The sequence below is a fragment of the Clarias gariepinus genome, chromosome 7, assembly GCF_024256425.1.
Source record: "Clarias gariepinus isolate MV-2021 ecotype Netherlands chromosome 7, CGAR_prim_01v2, whole genome shotgun sequence".
Taxonomy (NCBI): Eukaryota; Metazoa; Chordata; class Actinopteri; order Siluriformes; family Clariidae; genus Clarias; species Clarias gariepinus.
Window position 1 is genome coordinate 13,103,974 of NC_071106.1, and position 25,898 is coordinate 13,129,871.

The following is a 25,898-nucleotide window of genomic DNA, read 5'->3' on the forward strand; positions in this document are numbered from 1 at the left end:
ACAGTTGGATGTTGTATGAGTATGTAATTGATGGTTTGTCTGCACACACACACACACACACACACACACACACACACACACAAACAAGTACAGAAGGATAAGCAGTCAAGTGTATGTAGCCCTTCACATCAAATCATTCACATTTCAGGTGATTTCAGATTGGCATGTTTTCAGATTCTTGCGTCAATAAGCTCCATTTTAATGGACAGTTTATTACTATATCATGTCCTGTTGCTGAAATGTGGCCAGTGTAAGTTTGTTTAACTAGATAAAACCTTATTTTTGGAATATTTAAATGGCCATTCTGTGATGAACCCTCAGGCTACAACCATTTTGACACCAGGATTTTCCAGTTACCCCTAAAAATAACATCACCAGCAGTGCAGATTTATAGTAAAAAAATGCATGTTTGTCTCACGCAATGGGAGTAACCAGAACCAGCTTGCAGTGACATACAGTAAGAAAACTTTTTTAAGTTAAAAGGAAGAAAGTTTGTACATGGAGTCAAAATTTAACCTTTTGCAGCAAATCAGCAGCGAATAGTGGCATTAGAATATGTCAGTCATTATTCATCTCCAGATGTTCACTAGAAAGTCAAGCATTAATGGTCAAAGGGTATTAAGTGTGAGCATATTGTGAGACCCAGGATAGGCAAAGAAAACTTTATAGGCACTGCAATAAAAAGGGTGAGACATGGGCAATTCTACAATTACAATTACAAAACCTTATCACATAAGTCCCGCTATCTAAGGTTCTGTAGAGTAAAGAACAGCAATACAGAACCATATCTATTTTTGCACTTGCTCAGCATTCTGGACAATTCTAAGTTTGTCTGCTGTTATAGACGGATATAGATGTATCTTTCATGTGTCAAATATACAGTAGTGAGATATACAGACTCTGTGCACTGTTGTGCCAAATTAACATACAGTAAATACATACAAACATTATACACAGTGGTACAGCGGAGAGAAAAAATGACTTTAAAAATATTAATAATAATGTTATAACAGCTGCATGTGTAGATCATCAACAAGAGCCATCTTGGAGCGAGCATAAAGAGGTCCCGTGTGTGTGTGTGTGTGTGTGTGTGTGTGTGTGTGCGTGTCTAAGCACGCCTGACAGTTACTCAGCACGAAAAAGCTTTTGAGCAAAACACACACAGGCCTGTAAAATGTTGGACATACAAGCATTTTTTCTAGCCATGCCAGTAAAACAGTGCTGTGGAACACCTGATGCTAGCAGAAGAGGACTACTGTACACGCCACTTATTCACTGTATCTTGTTGATCTATGACAGTTCACTGTCTCTTATCTGACATTTTTATGGATTAGGTCAAGTTTGGCCCTAGTGGGATGTGAAGGTACTACAGGTGGACCTCAAGAGACTATTTAAAAGAATGAAATTTTAGTTTTTTAAGAATAAAAGTTTAGTTTTTCAAAATTTTAAGTATGATTAAAATAACCACAAAATATTTATGCATAAATATTTATAAAATATTAAAATAATTGCAAGATTTAAATATTGTGCCATTCTTCATTTAACTTACTGTAGTTTTAAACTGGGCAAAAAATAGGTATTAAAAATTAATTCTGTCTTTTGGGAAACAGTTATTAATTGATACTTTATATTGTCATATAAAAACATTGGACCAAACTATATATGATATAGATTTTTCTTGTACAGTAAGACAAGTCCACTCAAATTCACAATCAAGATGTAACGCATAATTTAACTAATAAATTTGGTAACAATGTTTAATTACTTTTGTTTATCTAAAACATACAGTACTAGTGGATCGACTTCATACAAGTAACATAGAAAACATGTGTAACCCCACTTTTTACTAATTCAGGTTATGATTAAACGTTATTGTATTGTATCCACCATGACTTTGACAAGGATAATGCGGCTTCCCAATAGGAAGGAAAAACCTTCCTTAGTAATTTAAAGAGCTCCTGAGATCACTGGAGAAAATCAAAAGCCAAAAGTTAACATAAAAAATCTAAAACGTCTGCTTATCCAATTACATCAGCCAGTTTAACTCACATAAATGGCACATGTACCTGTTATAGAATTTTATCAACCCATTTCTTATTATGCCTTTTTCTACAACCATCATGAATAAAATTTGCATAAATTCTAATAAAGATTTTTTTTTCACTGAGCACCTAAGCCTCACTATAACGATCCACTTTAAGGTCAAGTCATCTCATGCAAATTCAGATGGATTTGCAAATGTAAGAGCGTTTTGCATAACACAGTGGCTCATTTGTTATGACTTTGTGAGTGGGCTCTTCTTGTGCACCTTTATACCATGTGGTTGATCTCCTTCTTGAGCGTCAGATGAGTGGATCCTTCATGAGGGCAGCTGCTCTGTGTTTTCAGCAGCTCTTCAATAGCCACAAACTTGACATTGTTCCACTTCAAGGAGTAACAAGCTTCAGTCAGACGTTCTCTTTTATCAGTGCCCTCTTCACACAAAAGCCATCTTTCATCAAGAACCCTCTAATCACAGTCATTGTGTTTACATCAAAATCCCACACACAAAATTGTACTGCTATTCATTTATATACTATTAGAAGTTTACTAAGCTCAAAGTTTCATTGTGGTGGTGATGGGGGAGGAGGAGGGAGCAGGACTGTGCTGTGGTTCTTGGTTTCTTTGGAGAGCCTCAGGCATTATCTCCGATGGAATTTAGATGAGACGGAGTGATAGTTATATGCGGAAGTGGTGTAAACTCCTGGATGGTGCTGAGCTTGTGAAGGGTCATGTCTCAACTGAACTTTACAGTTACAGTCGAATGCTTGCAGCTTGGATGTTTTTCTTATGCAAATAAAGACTGGTATTTATTTTTTATTCTGATTTTTGGTGCATTCAATTTTTATGCTTTATTTATAGTTCATGATGGTCTGAAGCCAATCCCAAATAGGTATGATTTAGGAATACACTCTAGAAACTTTACCCATTTTTCCATACCACTCATACTGTGGAGCTATGGAGCTTATTACAGGAAGCTCATGGCACAAGATGAAGAGCACTTTTTATAGAGTGCCAACCTACAGTATTGCAGCAAACAGGCCCCTGCACACTCACCAAACAATTATACACTACAGCAATAAGTTTACTTCACACTGTGCTACGAGGAAACCCATAAAACATGCAAGCTCCATGCACACAGACTGGAGGTGAGATTTAAACACCCAACGCTGAAGGTGCATGACAAGAGTGCTAACCGCTGAGCCACCTGAAAAGTAATTATGGCCTTGAATTTAAATAAATTCTAATTTCCTGTCTAGTAATTATTTTTGAGCATTAATAGTCATATTTAAAATCTTATTATTATTATTATTATTATTATTATTATTAGTATTAGTATTATAATTGTTGTTGTTGTTGTTGTTATTATTATGTTAACATAATATTCAATATATAATAATTTTATTATTAATAATAATATTATCGTTGTTATTATTATTATTAATGCTATATTTATATTATTAATAATAATAATAATAATAATAATAATAATAATAATAATAATAATAATAATAATAGTTGTTTAACTTGGTATACATGTTTGGTAATATAATGAATATCAAATATGTATGCATATTAATAATAATGTAAAAACATTAAATACGTGTAATAGATTTGGGAGATTTGGATGTTTTCAGATCTACCACATTTCCCTGTGGCTGAAGCACACTTTTTTCTATAGAGCATCTATACAATACAGGCTGTGTGATGTTGCTAAAATCAGCGAATCTAACTTACAAAGAGCAACCAAAAATAATAACACCACATAACATTAACATATTAACACTGATTATCAATTATACACCAGTTAACTAGTGACAGAACTGGACTTCAAACTCCCTAGATCCCAATCTATCAAGCATACAGTAGGATGCATCAGACGTACAAGTCCGATCCATGGAGGCTCCACCCCACAATCCATAACACCCCCAGAGGTCCTGTGCAGCCAAACCCTGAGGGGCCAAGGCCACCTGGGTGGCACAAGGGAAACCCAAACAATAACTTAAACCATTAAAACAGTGGAAAACAGCATTGTTGGTGTTTTTAGTGATTAGAACTTTGTTTTAGTCTACTACCCTAAGAACTCTACAACTTACTAAGGAGACACACACACAAAAAAAAATCTTTAATAGGGACTGTGAGTTATGTTTCTTACAATTAATATTAATTTTGCATGTGACCTTATACAGCAGGGGTGTTCAAATCCAGTTCTGAAATTTCAATCTCCACTATAGTTTATAATTCATCAACCGAAACACGCCCATCCAACCTGGCAATTAACAGATTAACTGAATAAACTGTGTTAAAGCAGAAAAACGTGCTGGACTCTGGCCCTGCAGCACTACATTTGAACATTCTTGCATTACAGCAAGTATATGATATCAACAAACTCACCTGTACATCCTTTCCAGCCCACCTACACTCATCCCGGTGTGATGAAGATGGAGGCCAAGGTATCTATCAAAACAAATCGAACAGAACAACAAAGAGGGAAAAAAATGTTATTACACACTTTTTATATGCCCAGTCATAGTTAAGCAACTGCAGAGGTAATAAATAATGTAAGTGTGTGTGTGTGTGTGTGTGTGTGTGTGCGTGTGCGTGTGTGTGTGTGCATGCAAGAACAGCATTGGGTTTCTGCCTCTGAGTCTAATACGCTTTCCATGTGAAGGTGAAATCTATCAGGCTGGTTTTAAGTCTCCCAGTAGAGAAGAACAGACCAGTGCTTAGTAATCCAACCTGCTTCCTGCCTTATGGCTGTGAAAGAATGAGACGTTGTTTAATTTAATAAACTTTAGCCAGGTGCAGGTGTTTGAGCTAAGCAAAGGAGTGAAGATAAATTCAGGACATGACCTGATGATTCTTAAGAAGTTTTCTTCTTCTTTTTTTTTTTACTTGCGAATTTGAAGCAGCATGTCTATGCACACTCAGACACAACCCTATTTTTCTTCTCATGATACAGGGTACCGAGAGAAGATAAAGCGATAAGAAAGGAATGAGGATAACATTGAAGTCTGAGGATAATTTGATACGATAAGTCACTTTTTAGATTAAAATGGCCATATCAGTTATAGTTAGGCTACATCTCAACCTCAACACTCTCAGGTATTCGGTTATGCCCAACATCATGGCTTGTTTTACAATTAAGGCAACTTGAGATTAAAAGCAAACATGAGTCTAGGTTGATGTTAGGACCAGGGTGAGAACAGTGAAAGGAAAAGTGGTCTTACAGGTTCTTTATCCCTATAAAACCATCCGGATGAAATTCAGCACAACACTGCTACTTAACAATGCTTCTCCTTATTGAGAGAAAAATGAGCCAACTGGCTGCAGCGAGCCACGATTTGTCAAAGTAGACAAGATTACCTTCTTGTAGCTGAATTTGTATTGCACACATGACCTTTAAAGATATATCTAATATGTATGGACCATCTCTACTGTATATATAATGGTACATGGGATTTTATTAAATATACATTTATTATGATTTATTACTTTAAGTCTGTTTTATTATGTCCTCCTTATTTTATGATTCTTTTTACCTACTTTTAAATGGTTAAGATGGCAGAGTTTCTGGAGTATATCCGAAAACATGTGATGTGTTGAAACACCATAAGTGCAAATACACCCACACACAAATTTACACATTCATTTACACCTAGGAGCAATTGAACATTAACCTACTGGTATTGATGATGTACAATAGGATGAAACCCATACAAAAATGCAAACTATACAAGGACAGTAACCAGAGTTTATGATAGAACAGATATTCCAAAATCTCATCATATATAGCTACAGTACTGGTCAAAAGTCATAAGCCTCATATTTTCCTTCCAAAGAGCCAGGCTTTCTTGTATTTTTAATGCAGTCTTGAGAAATAGTTTTCCAGGCTTCCTGAAGGACTTTTTTGGCTTTTATGTTTGGCAAGGTTTTGCTTTCATTTTAGTCCAGTCCCTGTAACTGACCAGTTTCAGGGGAAGTTTTTTGTTATCATAATGCCAGTGACCTATAAATCATTCAAGCAATAAAAAAGGCATGAACCAATCCCAATCAGGTTGGTGATTAGTGTACTGGTGAAGCTGAAGGCTAAGTGGTTTAACAGTCGAAATGGGAAATGAGGTTGCTGCAAGAGTTGCTTAATGAACAACCAATTTTTTTATTGTATCTTTAGACATTTTGTAGCTTGCAATAAAGCATGTGCTCCCATTTCATTAATTTCAACTTCATCATTTAATTGTGTTTCATATAAAAAATAAAGAGTGGCCAAAGTAATTTGCAAGGGACTGTAGCTCAAATCCACCTAATTATCCATTATTTATACCATTATGAAATAAGGGTTTAGAAAAACTAAGTATCCTGTTACGTCTAGTATGTAAAATGATCACAAGCACACTGCCTCCACGGCTGTTTATTACACTAAACGTATTTCACCAACAATTATTACACTTAATATTACTACATTCAAAAACTTAAGAATAAGAAATTTTCCAGCTTTTATTTATCACACAACAACTACTAGGCAAGGATTTCGAAAAGGAAGTGATTCTCAAAAAACAGCCTCTACAAACTGCTGCTCATGTTGCATCACGGACAGCTTAACACACTCGGAGGAAATTGCTATCCCTGTTCTGCATACATAAGCTAACAGATTGGCTAGTCTTGCTCTGAGTGATAGACGCGCAGTCTTAGAGCAAGGCCAATTTCGCTCTCTTGACTCCAGATGGCTGTTGTTTCGTCTGATTCAAACTCACAACCTCCCAACACTATTCTACACTTTTTTTTGTTGTTGTTGTTCTTGTTGCTCCACTCAAAAGGTTTTCCACATCTAAAATATTGCTTGTACAACAAATACTTTTCAAAATTCTGTCAAAACCAAACCCTTAGACATAGAGTTTCAAAATTAAGCAAGAGTACAATCTTTAGTGTCCTTACCAGTTGCTGGTCCATGTTGATGTCTATCAGGTTGAATGACAGGAGATGGTCCTTCGCTCCCACAAAAAGCCGACCTTTCTCTTCGTCTAGTAAAAAGGTGTGGTAAGCCGAGCTGTTGGCCAGTCCATTAAAAGTAAACAAGTTGTTCGACTCCAACATTTCTGTGGGAAAGAGAAGAGACTTTGTTTTATTACTAATAAAGAATTATAGTAGAAATATTCACAATGGCTATCAGTTCTAAGGAAACTGTTTAACCAAAGTCTGCTCATCTTACTCCACTGTTTGTATCATATCATTACAGCCATTAAGTTTGAAAGGCCATTGTTCATATGTGTAGACATTTTCCAACCACATGTCACCACTAAGGTTTCCGTGTTCGGCGGCCAGGCTGCTTCAGGGCAGAAGGAGTCTTAATAAACAAATGATCTGGCTAGGTTGCAGAACACTTCTGCACGGTAGCTAACTCTCTTCTTTTACTGCTGATGATGAGTGTGACGTGTGAGTGTGGTTTTGGCTATAATAAAGCTGAGACCACTGGTTCGGTTCCTTCTCTTTCCATTTCCTTTCTGTCTCTATTACATATCACACAAACACACAAAAGGAAAAACGAGATCAGCTTGTCTTTGGTGCTGTCTGTGTCACTTCACTTATGCTTGGTGAAGCCAAGAATTATACTGTATATGTACAACCATGTGTCCTCTGAAAGATCAGTGGCAGGGTAAGTTAGGGTCACAGTCAGGGCAGTTCTGACATTTGGGGACCCTTGGACAAGCTTTACCATAAAAGTGTGGAGCTTTAACAAGAGCAAATACAGACTTGAATATAACTAGCAGCAAAAAAAAAAACAAAAAAAAAAAAACTTCTATAATACTTAGGTAGAAAAGCTTTAAAAAATAGTGTTAATATTGGGGAATTTGAAGGAAAATAAGACAGAAAACGGGTATATAATCAGGGAAATATATATATATATATATATATATATATATATATATATATATATATATATATATATATATATATAAATCACAAATTTAATAATTAGAATATTAAAAAAAATTGAAAATACATAGCTAAAATAATAGTAAATAAAAATATAAAATAGACTGAAACAAACTTAAGGAAATTAATATATGTAGCTACATAGTATACATAGCATATGAATTAATCAATAAATTAATAATTAAAATTTTTAAAAGTAAGAAAGTAAATTGCTAATTAAAAAAAACAATAAATATTTTTGAAAATTAGAAAATACATATGAGATTAGCAAACAAATTTAAACTTACATAGCTAGAAATTGTTGAAACTTTAGCACCAAATTAGCTATGCAGAAGATCAAAACATACATCATTTGTTATTTAAGAAAGAAAAAATAAGTTGCTAGAATAATAGAAATGTTGAAATCCATGGCTGGATTAGCATAACAGTACATAACTAGATTACTGTTTAATTAGAAAATACTAAGCTAGAGAAGCACAAAATCAAATAAATAGCTATATTACAGTATATAGCTAGACAAATAAAAAAATGTATAGCTAGAATATAAAATAAAAAATAATATCTAGATGATTAGTCAAACTATGTATTTTTATGCATAATATGGATGGTTTAGATCATATTTTTTTGCCAAAGTTTGTTGTGAAATGTTTATTATGTTATTCTTGTTTAAGTTTATTAATTTTTGTCTCTGCCATCTGTGTCTTCTGAAATCTTTATGAATACACCTTGTTTTAAAGTCAATCTTAATTCAAAAGACTTTGACCTTGAAGATGTCCCACTGAGGCACAACACACACATGACTCATGAGTAACACCTTGGGAATCAAAAAAACAAAAAAAATGAGGCTAAGCAAACAACACTTCCATCACTACACCTGGAACCCCTGCTGTTCAAGCTTATGGCATCCATCACTTTGGGTTATGATTGTTTATGGTGTGTATGATGGAAGTGCGGAGCAATAAAATGAAAATCTCAGGCCTCAAATGTTTTCTGCCATATTGAATTACTAATTGGTTCAGTAACATCAGCCATCATATAGTTTACAAAATAACACTCAAGGTATTAATGGACCTGTGTAGCTATTTTAAGGTAGAAAAAAGAAAGAAAAAAAAAGGAAATGTAATCCGGGAAATATGAAATGCTAAAAGCGTCCAACTGGAGGTGAGAATGCCCCGGCTGTAGGAGCCAGAGCAGGAAAAGTGGCGAAAGAAAGCCCTAATTACAGACTGGAAATGAGACTTTTCCCTGCAGCCACCCTAAAACACTTTAAAACTGTGTCCCAGAGCAACATTAGCATTGAGTGACACGTGTTAGACACCTTAACCTGTTATTACAGCCTGTGGGTCCGCTCGTATGTGCGAAAAGCTGAATTGGGCTGTGACTACAAGCCCGCTCTTAACATACCACAGCTCCATCTCTCTCACACATCAGCTGCGGGTATTACTACATACAGGCAGCTGGCTAGTCGCAACACAGGGCTAACGCTACATCAAATCATTTCCGCTCTACATATATACTGTAGCTAAGGAAACATGAACACATGATGTATTAAACATTTAAAAACACATTATTTGATTAAATATATCTGTGGTAAAGAACTAGAACCTTTTCTCAAACTTATGGATTAAACTACTGTGGTTTCTACCTGCCTGTCCTGCTGTTTATCCTGAGCATCACACTAGATATGGGATCTTAAATCTTGTTTTACTCGCATACCTCAAAGTTATTTCATTTAGTAATTAGCTCTGTCACATTGCACCTCCAGGATCCAGGGTGTGATTCCCACCCATCCCATTCCATTAAAGGAAGGCCAGAGTTTTAGACATAAAGGAGGCAGGCTGACCATGCGTCAGGTTTACTGAGAACACGTTCTACCTTAATGGTATCCAGGCACTAGTGAAACCCTGGGATAAGTGCATGAGTGTAGCAAAGGATTATATAGGTAAATAAAGTGAGTTTTTCTCTCATAACTGTGTCCAGTTATTCTGCACAATCAAAAATCCCAGTTTGACTTGAACACCCCTTGTAGTCTAAAGTGTTTTCACTGCAAGTGCAATTTACAGCACAGGTACAGCAGCCATGTAGTAAAATTTACTATCCGCACAAGCCCACTAAATTCCTTTAGTAGAGTTCTGACCCACACGCTGGGAAACATTGTCAGGAATCCGTCCCTTCTGCATGACCACTAAAACCATTCACTCACTAAAAGTGTTTCAGGACAAGAATTTAAAGACTCTCAAACTGACTCTATATAAAATGAATTTATTTGAACATGCCTTAACTATGCACTGACACACACACACACACACACACACACACACACACACACACACACACATACATTCCTAAACTATGAGTATGCGATGAAGTGTGAATGTGTGTGTGTGTGTGTGTGTGTGTGTGTGTGTGTGTGTGTGTGTGTGTGTAGTACTGTACACTCAAAACCATGCGCTTGTATCCTATTAGTTTAATGGCTCTTCCTATGTAAGGACACTGAAAATAGGAGAGAGGACATGTGTGTGCGTGTGTGTGTGTGTGTGTGTGTGTGTGTGTGTGTGTGTGTGTGTGTGTGTGATGTCTCGATCAAAAGCGATATGTGATACAAGAGTCTCTTTGTATGTTGAAGTGCTGCTTACATAATGCCCTTATAGCTCAGTGTAAAAAGCTCTACTTGAAGTTTTATCATGTCTGATAATGAGTGTATTCACACACATGATATGCCTTTTATGCCTGAATAAGTGTGTGTGTGTGTGTGTGTGTGTGTGTGTGTGTGTGTGTGTGTGTGTGTGTGTGTGTGTTGTCCCCATTATAAACCCTTCCAGTGTACCTTTACAGCAACATTTAATGACAAATCTCAGTGAGTATTTGTGTGCCGTATTTTATTTGCTGGTGTATTTTGCTGAAACCCAGCAGTGTATCTTCAAGTGAAAACATACAGGTTACAGCATACCATTAGGATATCATCAGTGTGCCTGATTCCTTTGTGTGTGTCTTTTGATTTAGTTCAGTACAGTAAGTCTATAGTGAAGCTCATCTGTTATCATGACACATTAGGGTGAGGCTGATGCAGGAAAGTTTCCAGTCTATTAAAGCAATAAAACCCACTTCCTGTCCATGTACAGTATTTATCTGTCTGATGATTACCCAACAATAGTTTGAGTAACAGATGCTTTTATAATGACTAATACTGGTGACATTGATAATAGACATAAAAAACACACACACAAACACTGGAATTATTGTTCCATTAATAATAATTCACTTATTTTATATACAGTAATTATAATATAATTGATAATGTTATATAATATAATTCTTAAATATCAGTCACACTAATGCATTTTCCATGCATTCTTAACAAACTCCATATTGTAAAACCAACATATTGTTAATTCTCCTAATTAATTTGATAAAAAAAAATAAACGTGTTACATGATCATTTTTTCTATTTTCTACCATAAAATTTTTTTCTGGATATGTGAAATTAAATTGTCTAACTGCAACAACTTACCTAACCTAAACTGATTAAGTTGATTGAATTTCTATAAATATAGGATATAATAAATATAATTTCTGTGTAATCATTTCCTTCAGCATGTAGTCTTCTTTTTTAGGAAAAAAGCGAGAGATTTCTTTCTTTCGTTTGCTCAGATTGATATGCATATCGGGACTTAGGGACACCCCGGATATTGCAGGGTCATTGCAGGGACATTGCAGGGCACACACACACACACACATACACACACACACACTACAGGCATTTAGGAATGGCAATTAGCCTACACTGCATGTTTTTGGACTGCGGGAGGAAACGAGTACCTGAAGGAAACCCAGCGATTATTGGGAGAATATGCAAACTTCTGGAGGATTGGTCAAACATTGCCATACTGTAAACACACTCCTAAACCTTGTGGAAAGCCTTACCAGAAAAGTTAAAGCTGTTATAGCTGCAAAGGGTGGGACAACTTCATATTAAACCTTATGAATTATGAACTTGATGTTACTGAAGTTCATATGCATGTGAAGATAGGCGAGTGAATAAATATATACTTTCAGGTATACTTTCAGTAATATATTACTTTTCAGGTTTGATTATCTTACATACAGTACGCATGTACTGACACAGTAGAACGTCCAGACAATGTTTTAAATTTATGGTCATTTAGTTTCCTTTATTTCAGTTAATAAATCTACTACAAATTTAAAGAACATGAAATATAAGATGACACAAAACCCTACATGAGTAGCTTTTTTAATTACACATGATAAAATCTAAAGGCTCACTGTAATAACGTTTACTTTGCTTAAATTCGATCATAATAAGATTAAATTTTATTTCAATTCTACATTTGTACTGTAATTTTTAGTACTTTAATTAAGAACTCATTTAACTACAATGTTTTACTTGATTTTATCACGTGAAGCTCTAAAGAAGCTGCGGGTCATTCATTCTTAGGAAAATGAACTAAGTCCTGCGGCTTCGGTTTTAGTTACATAGCGCCACTCAGCGGTAACAGCCAGCAAACGCACAAACCCAAATGCTGCCACCGTGGGCCATGGCGGTAAAAACATTATTCCATTTGACTACCTACTGTATCTACTGTGATATGAATGTGTCCTCACTGATCAAAACGAAAAAAAATTGTGCTCGGAAATTTTTAAGAACATTATTGTGCCGTGGTTTATACAAAAATGATTAAAGGACAAAAAGCAGAAAATGTTAGCACTCGTTTTAATTCAATTCAATTCAATTCAATTCAATTTTGTTTGTATAGCGCTTTTAACAATTGGCATTGTACCAAAGCAGCTTTACACAATCAAAAGAATTATTTAAGTTTGTATGGAATTTGAATATGTATGAATCAAAATGGTCAGATAGTCCTTGTTTTACACAGACACACACAAACACACACACACACACACACACACACACACACACACACACACACACACACACACACACACACACATAACTAAACAAATATTAAACATTTATACAGATTTAGTACCTCTTACTAAAGCTGGAATAAAAGCCCATAAAATATTAGTTTTTTGCAACTATGACTTTATGAAATTTTAGTAAACCGGGTTCAGATTTTTTTTCTCAGCACAATAAATGGAACAGGAGACCAACTTTGGAAATTTCTATACAAAACCTTACCATATCAGATCTTTTATAGGTAGCTTACATGAATGTGGCGTTAGATTAAAAGAGAATTTTGTGGTTTTTTTAGCTTTTATGATCGCTTTTTATGATGAATCGTACAGTACAAGAAAAGGCATGATTTTATTAATTTTTAGTACATTGATACATTTTTTTTTTATTATTTGTTTTTTTTTTTCTAGTCAGTCTTTAAGCTGTAACCTAAACACTGTCCTTCTGCAACCTCCTGGTTCAGCAAACTCCCCACAACACCTAATACTGAAATACAGCATCACACAGAAACATATAGGGTTAGTATGAAAAGTACAGTCTCTCTCTCTCTCTCTCTCTCTCTCACTCACACACACACACACACACACACACAACACAGAGCTATTGTTATGAAAAACATCAAAGCGGAGAGAGGACAGATGGAGTCAGAGGAATAGTCCCATCTGAGAGTGATAAAAATAAACTCCTCTACCCTACATACATCCTGCCCTCCCTCCCTGTGTGTGTGTGTATACGGAAAACTATCATTATTGTTGTCTCTTTGCTATCGCCCTATTAAGACAGTTGAGTACATGCACCTGTGTTTCCTCAACTTTCCATGGATAGCTAGCCCTTTTCAACACCTTGCAACAGCATGTAGCCAGGCTATATCCTGTATAATATTATATCATATATAATATGGTATATCACATAGCTAACGAATTCCATTCATTCAGAATGACATAAAAAGTGACATTAAGAGTTAAGATTAATCAGCTTAATTTTGTATAATGTACAAGATGTAGTTTATAATAATGTTATAATGCAACTTTTGCAAAAGTAGTTAACTTTATCTTTCTTTTATCATACACAATATAAGAAAAAAAATCATAACTATGCATGCTGCATGGTGTGCATAATGATGCACACAGGAAAATATTTATGACATCAACATCAGTATGAAGTAAGGGATTTACCAAAATCCATTACAAAGTCCACAACAACTTGCCAGGGATTACACATTTTGTAATAATCAAATCGCAACATAATACATATAGTAATGTCATGGAACATCTGTGACACAAATTAGGTTTAGAACAGATAAATTCCAAATTATAAATGCTATAAACTTGTTATGTTAGAGAGAGATCAAGAAAAGTGAAACCCACAATCTTGAGCTCTTTCCTGTGTTACCAGTGCTGACCTATACAACTTTACATCTAAATGTCGCCAAGCACTGACCCTGAAATTTCTATCAAATAAGAGACAAATAAACAGCTCTAAAATAAAAAAGCATGAATCTAAACCCAGCTCACATTAATGTCCGAGTCTAGATGTCATGGAAAATCTATCCACACCATCAGGCCATGTAAGGATTCAAGAGTGTGCTACATTAGTAAACTAAGAACTGCATTAAAAATATCTAATTTCTTAATTTATTGCATGAGTGGATTAAATAGAGCAGAATTATTTTTAGTTTAACAGATCAGTCATTAAATTAAAACCACTGAAAAGAGACCTAGATAGCATTGATTATCTCAATACAGTGGACTCGGTCAAGGAGTTGGATTTATTAGGCATCAAGTGAACAGTACATTCTCGAAGCTATGGTGTTGGACAAAAGAAAAAATGGGTAAGCATTAAAATCTGCATGACTTTAGCAAGAGTTAAATTGTGATGGCTAAATGACTGGGTCACAGTCTTGTGTGGTGTATCAATGATGTAGTGGGTACCACCTAGAAAAAGTAGTAAAAGGAAAGGGAACTGCAACAAAGTCATGACTCCCCATTGCTTATTGTTAGATTTGAGCATTAAAAGCTATACTATCTGGTGTGATCGCACAGAAGAGCAGACAATTTAATGCTGGCATCAGAACTGGATCAGCGATGAAAGACGATCCATCCATCGATGAATCACGATTTCTTTTACATCATTTGAGTGGCCGAGTGCATGTGTGTCTGTTATTTGGGGAAGGGACGCACTATGAGAGGAAGGTGAGCTGATACAGACCCATCTACCTAAACATTGTTGCGGAAAAAGTACACCCCTTCATGGCAATGGCGTTCCCGTATGCCAGTGGTGTCTTTTGAAGGTTGCAGGCTTTGAGGTCAGGCTTTAAATGCATTGATCTAGATTTAAACATTTCAAGATTTCAATCTGATCAAGAATCTGTGGGATGTGCTGGATAAACAGGTTTGGTGGTGTTTGTTGGAGACTCCACCTGGCAACGTACAGGACTTAAGGGATATGCTGCTAGCATTTGGCTGCCAGATACCACAGCACACTTTTAGGGCTCATGTGAAGTCCATGCCTTGATGGGTCAGGGCTGGTTTGGTAGTACAAAGAGAACCAAACAAAAGAACAAAAAAATGGTCAGGTGATTTTAATATTATGATTGATTCGTGTATAAAAGTGCAAAAATCATTGGTCAAGTATGGACAGCGGTTATCAAGTAAATGGACGTAATTCGAATCTTCTAATATTGATATTGTACAATAACAAGAATCCAAAGGTGGGTGCAAAGTTTTACAGGTTGTTCCCCTCACAGCCACCTCCTGTCAATCCATGTGTATTTTATCTAATTTACCCAGTCTACCTCTGTAGGAATCTCTGTGTGAACTGGTTCAGGTACAGTATCAGTGTCACATCTACAGTAATACCAATAAAGTGTACGGAGTTCAAATTCTCTGGCTGTAATAGAAGAATATTTTTTTTTATTATTATTTTGAAGGATGAAGAGGCTGAAAGTGTAAAGTTAAAATAATCTTTACTATTTCATCACAAAATTATAGCACTCTCATCTATTCATGAGACACACACACACACACACACACACACACATGTTTCTGTGTTGATACTGTCAGGCAACATTGGTTGATGTTTATATAAGGGTGTTAATGTTATTCTGCCCTGGGCTCAAAGGGGGTGTAAAACTGCCCACCCACACACACACCCACACACACACTCTCACTCTTTTATCATCCAGGCCTACTGGTCCGGTCAGGACTTCCTCATGGGTGGTACCAGTGTTCCAACATTCACCATCACCCATAACGCCAAGGGCAGCTTTCCCTCTGTGATGATGGAAATAAAGTCTGGGGAGCAGCGTGTATGCATGATTGAGCCTGGAGCCTATCCCATTCTCCTCTTCCTATGATCATTTGGAAATGGTACTGTAGATAATGAACATGTGACTTATTCCAAAAAAGAAAAATCATAGGTGTAGTTGTAGTTAATCATAATGTATTCGGTCGGTGTAGTTACAGTGGACTGTGAACAGTTGTCAAGTTTCAGTGATATCACACAAAATAGCCCTCTGATTATGCAACCCCCTACATAATCCCTGAAACTGATAGTGGAAATGTGTAGCACATTCCTGAGCAGCACTACTGTACATATTGTAAAAATAGTGTAAAACCTGTCTCAGCTATAGACTGCATGAACAAGTGTTCACAGGCATGGGCATAGTTTCCACTGGGGACATGTCCCCCCCCAACCCCCACACCCCTAAACCCTGTCCCTGGTTTTTAACTTAGCTCGGGGTTGTGGGGAATTTATTCATTTTTTATTTTTGCAAAATATGCTAAACACTTCTGCTGCTCAGCCAGGTTGATACTTCCTTAGTGTTAGGATAAGAATTATAATATGCCAAGTCAGCACTTTGTGCCGAGTAACAAATTAACGACGATATGCGCCATTACTGTCTGAATGCCATTATGGTGAAGACAAAGGGGCAATAAGTTTTGTGTGAAACATTCAAAATGGTCGAGCAGAAAGGGAATCATTTATTCTAATGGTTTGTAAATGATACATTCTAATAATTTAGCGATACAGTCAGTGCAATAAGGAAAAAAGTTTTTAAAAAAGGGTCAACCAAGGGTCCCTATGTGATGAATTCCACAATTTAGTGGTCTATTTCTCTCCTCAGTAATGTTCCTCCCTGCATGCATTTTTATTCTCATTGAATAGAGAAATTCCAAAGTGGTTTGACGATATCAATGAACTAAACCAAACATGGCATGTACCTTTGTGTAATGGCATTGTAGAAATATTACTTATAATAATAATAATAATAATAATAATAATAATAATAATAATAATTATTATTATTATTATTATTATTATTATTATTATTATTATTATTATTATCTTAATGCCAGCAACACAGCATAGATAAATGACTATTAACTAATTAACGAATTATTAATATTATATTATTATTTTTTTATTTTATTTTTTGCTTATAGTATGCCTTGCATACAGTATGTGTGTTAATGAAGGGGCTTCAGACTTTAAACTTTTTTTTCTGGTTTTGGGATATGTCATGTAAAGCAAAACATATCATTATTACTATCAGTATATATTATAATTAGTTATCATTATTATTACTTCTATAAATGAGCAGACTATTTTTGGGACATAGAAACAACCGACAACAACAATAAAGATGTTTTTTGTATAGTTGGTTTAAATTAACTAAATTTCAGTTCACCATATTGTGCCTACTCTGTACAGCACAATTCTAAGCCCTGTATGTTAAAAATAATAATATTGCAAAAAGCAATAATAGATAAAATGAGTTTTAAGCGCTAGGAGCAGGTTTTAAGTTGATTTGGGGAACGACCTTTTTGGGAACATGTTTGTTTTTCACAAATAATTTAAGGAAAAACATGTAACAGTGCAATGTTTCTGTACCTCAGTGTTAATGTAGAGCTAGATTTTTAACGGGGTTCTCCAAATATAGTACAGTAATCTCAGAATGTCTAATGATGACAGATTTTTTTGTAACTGTTACATCATCAAAGGCTATTATCTCTGTTTGTTCTTTGTAGAACTGCACAAAAAGGGTTTTACTTAGATCCTTACAACATACTGTAAAAAAAAAAAATGTTTAAAGTTTTTTCATGTTTTCCATCCCAAAAAACACAGAATTTTAATGGAGATGTTACTTGGAATTTATGACAAGTTTCCCCTGGAGAAAACCCACAGAATGCTTAAGGCTTTTCATTAAGGGTTCTTCACTCAGTCTAGACTATATCGAACACTAACACAAGTTTTTGCTTTGGGAAAAGGTTTTGGGTAGAATCCTAAAAACAAAAAAATCTATTCTTTAAGTCTTAGAACAGACAATGTATGATGTACTGAGGAATAATCGAACAGACAGGAATCCAAAGAAAAAAAAATTCCCCCCTATGTTATAGATGCCCAGAATTTACATGAGGAAATATCATACGGTGGTATATTTCAGTATTTGTGTGTGTGCGTGTGTACTCAAAATAAAATCTGACACTTTTTTAATAACAAGTTTGATTCATGTGGATCATATTGAACATGTGCACATGTCTGACACACACATATGTACACACACATGCACACGCACACACACCCAAACACACACAGGTTTATTTCTATGCTGAGTACAGAAAGGTGCCTGTAGGTGTCAGTATTCGTTGCCTCTTAGACATTACCGTTTCAACAGCGTCTGTCAGGCGCGCAGCTTTACAGAGTGCATAAAGAAGTAATTTTCCACTACCTAGCTAATGAGGAGCTGTCAGGAAACTGACAAAAATAATGTCACTTTTCTTCTTTTCTTCCTGCCTTTATTGTCATCTTGCCATCCTATCTCTCGTTATCTACCTTTTTTTTTCAGTCAGTTTATTTTGCTCAACCGTAACATAGAAAGTGATGTGTGAGAACGAAGGGAGAAGTTTGACGTCACTAAATTGAACAACGGAAATGAAAACAAAATGTCTTAATTAGTCATCCGTGCTAGAGTTATGAGCTTGTCACACGTGCCCAACACCAGCAGTCTTATCATGGGGGCACAAAAGAGCAGACATTCTGGGTTGTAATTGGTGTATTCTGTGTTATAAATGAGGTGCAATGAAAAAAAAAAAACTGTCAGCTATCAGTTATCCATGGTGCATGCGATAAAGGTGAGGAAGATCAGTGCATTGTGTTTGGAGCTCACGGGAAAATAATAAGAGCTGAATTATATATGCAAAAACAAGCCAAAGTGCAGTTTATAAGCATTTCAGTCTGACTGCAGTTCTATTCATGTTTCACACACACTGAGCACACGTGTACCTGAGTACGCTTATTAAAGCAGCGCACGATAAAAGAGCACAGTCGTAAATCTTGAATAACTGTTCATGTGTTTTTGCTGTATTGAAAAAAGATGTGCAGAGAAATTTAACACACAGTGAAAGAGCCTTGTCTGACTTTGGACTAACATAAATATATTTTGGAGAAAATGTGAAACTTTAGCAATAGATTATTACTTCAAGAAGCAGAAGAACAAAAAACAACCAAGTGATCGTATCCGCTTTGGAAGAAAATCACGAAAGCTTGAGCTGCAAAAGATGACGTTTCAGAACAAATCAAGCTGGACTAATATAATATACCACATACTGTAAAATATCATATTTCAAAGTTTATTATACATTACATAATAATTATATACTGTATATACTAGACATAGCATTTTAAGCGTCTGTATACAATTAACAGTACAATTATAATTTTTATACTAAGTAAATTAGCACAATTATAATAATTTTACATGTGTGAAAGAAGAATCTTTAAACTTCTGTACTTTAATTGCACAGCCATAGATATAGACCTAGAAGGTGAATTTCAAAATGTACCTTAGTTAAAGTCAGTTTTGCACCTGAGCTTGACGTATGAAACCAGCAGAACATGCAGCAGCAGTAGTGGACGTTAAGAGCTCTCACCTTTGTAGGAGAGTTTGAGTCGGGGCACGTTGCTTTTGGCTCGCTGAGCATCGGCTCCTCTCTGCGGTGTCCAGAGCCCGCACAGCAGCACTGCCATCCCCCAGACGTAGTCCATGATGAACCCAAAGATACACAGCTACTAAGTGAGGTCCAGATCTTCAGAGCAGCACCTGAGGATGGAGCAGGTGTATGGATGTGTGTAGAGTCAGCGTGTAAGCCGTACAACGATCACATCCCTCTTGGTGAACTGGTCAGCCCAGGCAGAAGGAACCTGACCACCAGGAAAGGATCTCAAGACACTTCACTTGTATGATGTGTGTATGCGTATCTGTATGTGTCCGCTCTTTTCTAAGCTCTCAGACTGTTTCTCTACTTGTTCCCCTTGCCTTGATTTCTTTTCCCTCTTTTTTTGTCCTGATCCGTGTAAAAGTAGCACCTCAGCTGAAAGCACGCTGAGACAAAAGTGAACTTAAGCTTACTAAAGCTCTTAACACTTCTACTAGCTCCCTCACATGCATTCATACAAACACCGGACCCTGTAAGGCTCAGTGCGCACAAACACACACTCACACTCACACACACACACACACAAGTCCACAGTGCACGTAGCCGAAGAGAGAGTGAAGCCAAGTGAGAAAGCCTGGCCAAGTGAGCAAGAGAGGGAGGGATAGAGCAGGGGGAAGGGGGACGGGCTGGAAGGAGAGGATCCTGTAGGTAGATTTCTCTTTTTACCGCCTGACACAACAGATCCTCCACCCATCTGAGCACACGCACACACACACACACAAACACACACATTCTGTCACATCACTTTTTCTTAGTGTTATTTACTGAAATACTTAGTTGTAACTCCCATGTTTCTGAATATATTACACATGCAGTCTTACTCTCCTCCTCTGTGTATTGTATGTACTGTACTTAAAAGGACAAAAATAAGTTTTGTTAAGTAACAGGATGAAATAATAATATTCTTAAAACATTCTACAGAGCGCATTAAGCTTAGTTTTAAATAATGTGTTAAATAATTATTAATAATGTGTTAAAAACTGTAAAATAATTAAGGACAGTGTGATGCATTTATTATTTTTCCCTAGGTGGTTGCTGGAGTGTTTTATATTCACCTACACCACAGCAATAAACACATACAAATAAAATGATAATAATAATAATAATAATAATAATAATTATTATTATTATTATTATTATTATTATTATTATTATTATTATAAATAATATTTTTTCTTCTTCTTCTTCTTAATAATAATAATAATAATAATAATAATAATAATAATGTTTTCTCCATTTTCTTCTTCTTAATAATTATAATAATAGTGTGTGTGTGTGTGTGTGTGTGTGTGTGTGTGTGTGTGTGTGTGTGTGTGTGTGTGTGTGTGCGTGTGTGTGTGTGTGTTAAAGTTGCAATAGGATGATTTCCTGGAGTATTTTATATTCATGTACTCCACAGCAATTTGCCGAAGCTAAACACAAAAAAAATATTAATTATTTTTTTATATATTTATTTAAAATCAAATAATAATAATAATAATAATAATAATAATAATAATAATAATGTGCGGCTAGCTAAAATATGTTTTATCTATTTGTTTGTTTGTTTGTTTTCTTGATTAATAAATACAACAGTGGGATCCAGTCAAACAATTAATTAATTTCTGACTGGACAAGGCAGGGGCATTCCATGAGTGGATGAATGATGTCCTCCCACAACCCCCGTTCAGACTCACTGCATGTTGAATAAACTACTGTACTGAATTGTAAATTCCATTGATTCAGTGCGAGCTAGCTGGACAATTTTAAACTGTTACACTTGACAATTATCTAGTCATCATTAAGCAGAATTTATGACTTAACATAAAACGCTGCCTTCACTCGAGTCTACAAATGAATAACCAAACAGATTCTCAATCAACTTCGGTAAGCAGTGAAGAACGTGTCTAAACCCATAAAAACAATGTTTTGGAGAGAGATCTAAAACTAAATTTATTTACTATAGATTAGGACTAAATCATATTACTCAAACATAAAAACGCAGTCTGGTGTCTCCAAAAAAATTTTGCTGGTAGTACTGTAGAACTGATGTATAAAAGCAATGTGTCGCTCATGATCGTTGGGTTGTTATCAGATATACCTATGCTACATCCTTGATCATTTTAGGCCATATTATTTATTTTGGAAGGAGAGGTCTATATAAATATATGAAACTTGGGGGACATTTCGATAAAATTAAATAATATTATTATAGAATAACATTTTCGGGCAAAAGCTTAAATTCAATTCATTCCAACCGAAGTGGCATGACAGAAAAGACTTCCATCAGGACATTGTGGCTGGAAGCCAAGGGTGCAAAATTGGACATGCTGTCTATAGCAGGAGAGAGAGTAACACAATTTACACAATATCCTTATGTTATGTAACATACAGTAGCGATTGTCTGTTTTGCTACTTAGCATGAGTATATTGTGCATTTAAAGGAAGCACATATCAGCATTTATTCTTCATGGCTTGTAGCTGTTTAGTCATTGCAATTCATCAAGCATCATCAAGATATATTTAAAAAAAGAGTGCTGTGGTAGACAAAGGTAAATGTGCCTAATAAAAACATGACACACACCACCATGCCACCAGCTCCTAGCGGTCACTAAAGTGTTAAAAATTGTTGCAAAGTTAAAACCTCCAACAGTGTGTACAACTTTTCAACATTTACAACCCTTTCAAATCATTACTGAAGTGTATTGTTCTTGCTCTATAAATAAAACCGTGATCATTTGCTCCGTTAGTCTGCTTACTTGTGTCCTGTCTCCATGCACTGCTTCTGGTCTAAACCAGACATAGATCCTTCTGCTCGGCTCAGCGCAACCCTCACCCCAGACGCTTATTTTTAGCCTGCCGCGCGCAAGAGGTGAAGACAGCAAGAAGGAGTGAGAGTAAGAGAGGTGTGTCTTATCTCTTAAAAATGTTCATGTTCAAAACCATTAACAGTGGATATAATTAAACATGTTTAAAAAGTAAGAGATAGGAAATAGAAAAGCTCTATGTTCACTGTGTCACTGAGTGTCTTACAGCTGCTACTGGTTAACACATCTCCTGACACGTTATCAGCAGATTTACCACGTATAGACAAACAGCACAAGACAATAAGTCATACTTATTGCCTAAGCCGTGCACTCATAACACAATTTGCTGTTTTTTCTTTTCCTATAACTGCCCTGCCGCCCCAGTGGAGTGAACTATTGCACACTGATCCTGACCTCCAGGTCAGCAGTTTCCTCCTCATATTTCCATTTGGCAGTGCCTGAGCGCTGCAGGAATACTTGAGTAATTGGGTTTTAATATGGTGTGACACATGAACACTTCTAAAAGTGTGTGCTATTGACAGCATCGATCCTTCAGCAGTGAGCTCTAGAAGAGTAAAGAGCAAGACAGAAAACTGCAAACATCACACAGTTACTACCAAACAGCAGTCCCCTTGAGAGCCAACAGCTTAGCATGTGTGAATATATACATCGTGTGTCATGGAAAAGCACTGAAAGACAGAATTTAGCTCAGTTAGTATTATTATTATTATTATTATTATTATTATTATTATTAATAATAATAATAATAATAATATTTTCACAAAAGATCTGGACTTCTGAAAGTGTGGGTTTGTTATTGAATAAAAGCGACTATTTAAAGTTAATAAAGAGCTGTGGATGGAGATGTTTGACTTTTGTTTTTTCATCAGCATCACTCTCATGGTGAAACATGGAGCCACTGATGTGTGGAACAATGAAGGGAGAAACAAGCAAAAATAGACTAGCCATAGTCCAAATATAGATCTGCTTTTAGGAGTGTTTACAGATAAAGTAAAATGAGTCTTATAACATGGCATAAAGGATTCAACAGAAATCACGCACATAGTGAGAAAAAAATGTTTCGGGATTAGCTCTGTCTACAAAAAAGTACTATATTACTCATTACTAACTTATTAAGACTTCATTATTATCTGGCAAGTAGGGTGGAAGTGGAACTTCTCTGATGATCATCATGCACAAGTTGCCAAATGGTTTTGACATTTTCTGGATGTTGAGCTTGTTGAAGGTTTTCATGACCTCTCGTCATCTTCCAGTGATGTTCTTCTGCTCTTGAAGTGCATGGGCCACTTAGAACACCTTGACCAAGTTATTGCAGCATCTCCGTAAACTTGCCAAATCATGTCAAACCTCTTTGTGCAAATTTTTCCAGTTTCCCACAGAATTTCACGTTCGATCTTTCTTTTAACTTGCTGTTTATGATAAGTTTGCAGACATGGTAATGCACATGGTTAGAATAGCACCAGTTGCACAGCTCACAATATACACAGGGGTGCCATAAGTATATCAATATTAAAAAAAAATAAAAAGTTACATTCAGACTTTAGTGTACTGTGTGTGTGCTCCCTGATCATGAGACATACAAAGAGCAGTTACTTAAACTGCCTTAGTCAGGTTAATTATAAGAAAATGCATTGGTGAGATAAAGTGATTCTGTAAATTTTTCAACTTTCCTATCTTTTTTTCTTATTCATTGATTAATTCATTGGTTTGTTGGCTTGAGATTTCCTATTAGACTTTAATATGAAGAACATCTTCTGCCCACAAGCCGCCGTCTGCATCCCTCCATTGACCAAATAAAACCACAAATAAGTTATTGTTCACCAGCAATTACACATAATAACAGCTTGTAGTCTCATGAGGCATAAACACGGTGCTGACTGACTAAATGAGTCTACATAGCCATCTTTCTCCATGACCCCAGACCTCTAACGTTACATTAGGAACATTAAAGCAGTGAACTGTCTCCAAGGCAGCAAGGCGTCACACAGCCCATCCAAGTCTGTTCCCAGAAATTCTGCTGTGCTGTGATCAGATGACTGAGCTCTAGGCTTTCTCTGTATGCATCTCCTGAAGTTGAACTGCTTTGCCTACTAGGATACATAGAATATTGAAGAGCTAAAAGTGAAATGGACAATGAAAGAATTGATAGTTTATAGTTTATAGCATTATTTTGTAATGGTAAAAAGCCAGTAATATAATTACCCAAACTGCATAAATTTGATCAAACATTTATAAACTAAACAGACAAAAGACTATTAAATTAGTCATAGATTTTCTGTTTATGTTACTACCATGTTACTTAAATGAAATTGAATATTTTAGCCAATCTTCATTGGACAGAACTATATTTGGTGCAAAATTACCCAGCTACCTGGAGTAGCAATCAGAATTAGCCATTGGCTTATGTCAGCTCCAACCACAAAAAAAAAACAGTATCCTTAAAATCCTGTCCTTGGTACATAAAAAAAGAAAAACAAGACTACATTTATGATGTTTTTTATGTTTAATGGAATAAAATTCCATAACCAGATAAATAAGACAAATGTAATGTGATATTGCATGGCTTCACTAGCGATACTTTACCAGCTCACCCCAAATAGACTTACTGCCATAAGATCAGGCTCCTAGGCATAACTCTAATACATCTTAGATACGGTTTTTACTTTTAAAGGAATTCAAGATTGTACGTGTTCATCCAGAAACACTTTTCTAAATTCTGTGTGTGTGTGTGTGTGTGTGTGTGTAAACCACTTGTTAACTGACTCGTCGTCTTAGTAAATAAAATCCTTTAAAGTGCTAAGGGCAAGCCAGAGCTAATTCCACCTGAAAGCCCTCTTAGATATGGAAATACAGGCTGGAGAGGTTTTGCACATTCAGCAGAGAGGAAAGGCGTTAGCGGTGTGAAAGGCTGAGATGAGAGAAATGCTCATTACTCTTGTAGAGTAAACTGGTCTGATCCCTTTAATCTGCTAAAACCTTACTGTTAAACATGACAAAATGTACCGTGAAGCCGTGAATGGGCTTCTTGTACACCTTTTTCCTCTTTTTTCTTTACCTGTTTTTTTTTTGTGGATTATACATATTGTCTGTTACGTTTGTGCATTATGGACAGAAAACTCTTAAAAGCTGATATATGCCGTGTCCGTGATAGTTGATAGTGTGGCAGTGTATTCATATAAACTT

General features: G+C 35.8%; 1 protein-coding gene across 1 annotated transcript in view; it reads right to left on the reverse strand.

The window, feature by feature from the left end:
- The window catches only part of sema3ab (sema domain, immunoglobulin domain (Ig), short basic domain, secreted, (semaphorin) 3Ab), a 46,027-nt gene extending 25,560 nt beyond the window's left edge, over positions 1 to 20,467 (reverse strand). Inside the window, exons 1-3 of the mRNA XM_053500151.1 lie at positions 19,843 to 20,467; positions 6,976 to 7,136; positions 4,435 to 4,497 (exon numbers count right to left, since the gene is read on the reverse strand). Coding sequence (XP_053356126.1) covers positions 4,435 to 4,497; positions 6,976 to 7,136; positions 19,843 to 19,957 — 339 coding nt within the window. The 5' untranslated portion in view covers positions 19,958 to 20,467. The remainder of the gene's footprint in view (positions 1 to 4,434; positions 4,498 to 6,975; positions 7,137 to 19,842) is intronic.
- Between the last annotated feature and the right edge of the window lie 5,431 nt (positions 20,468 to 25,898).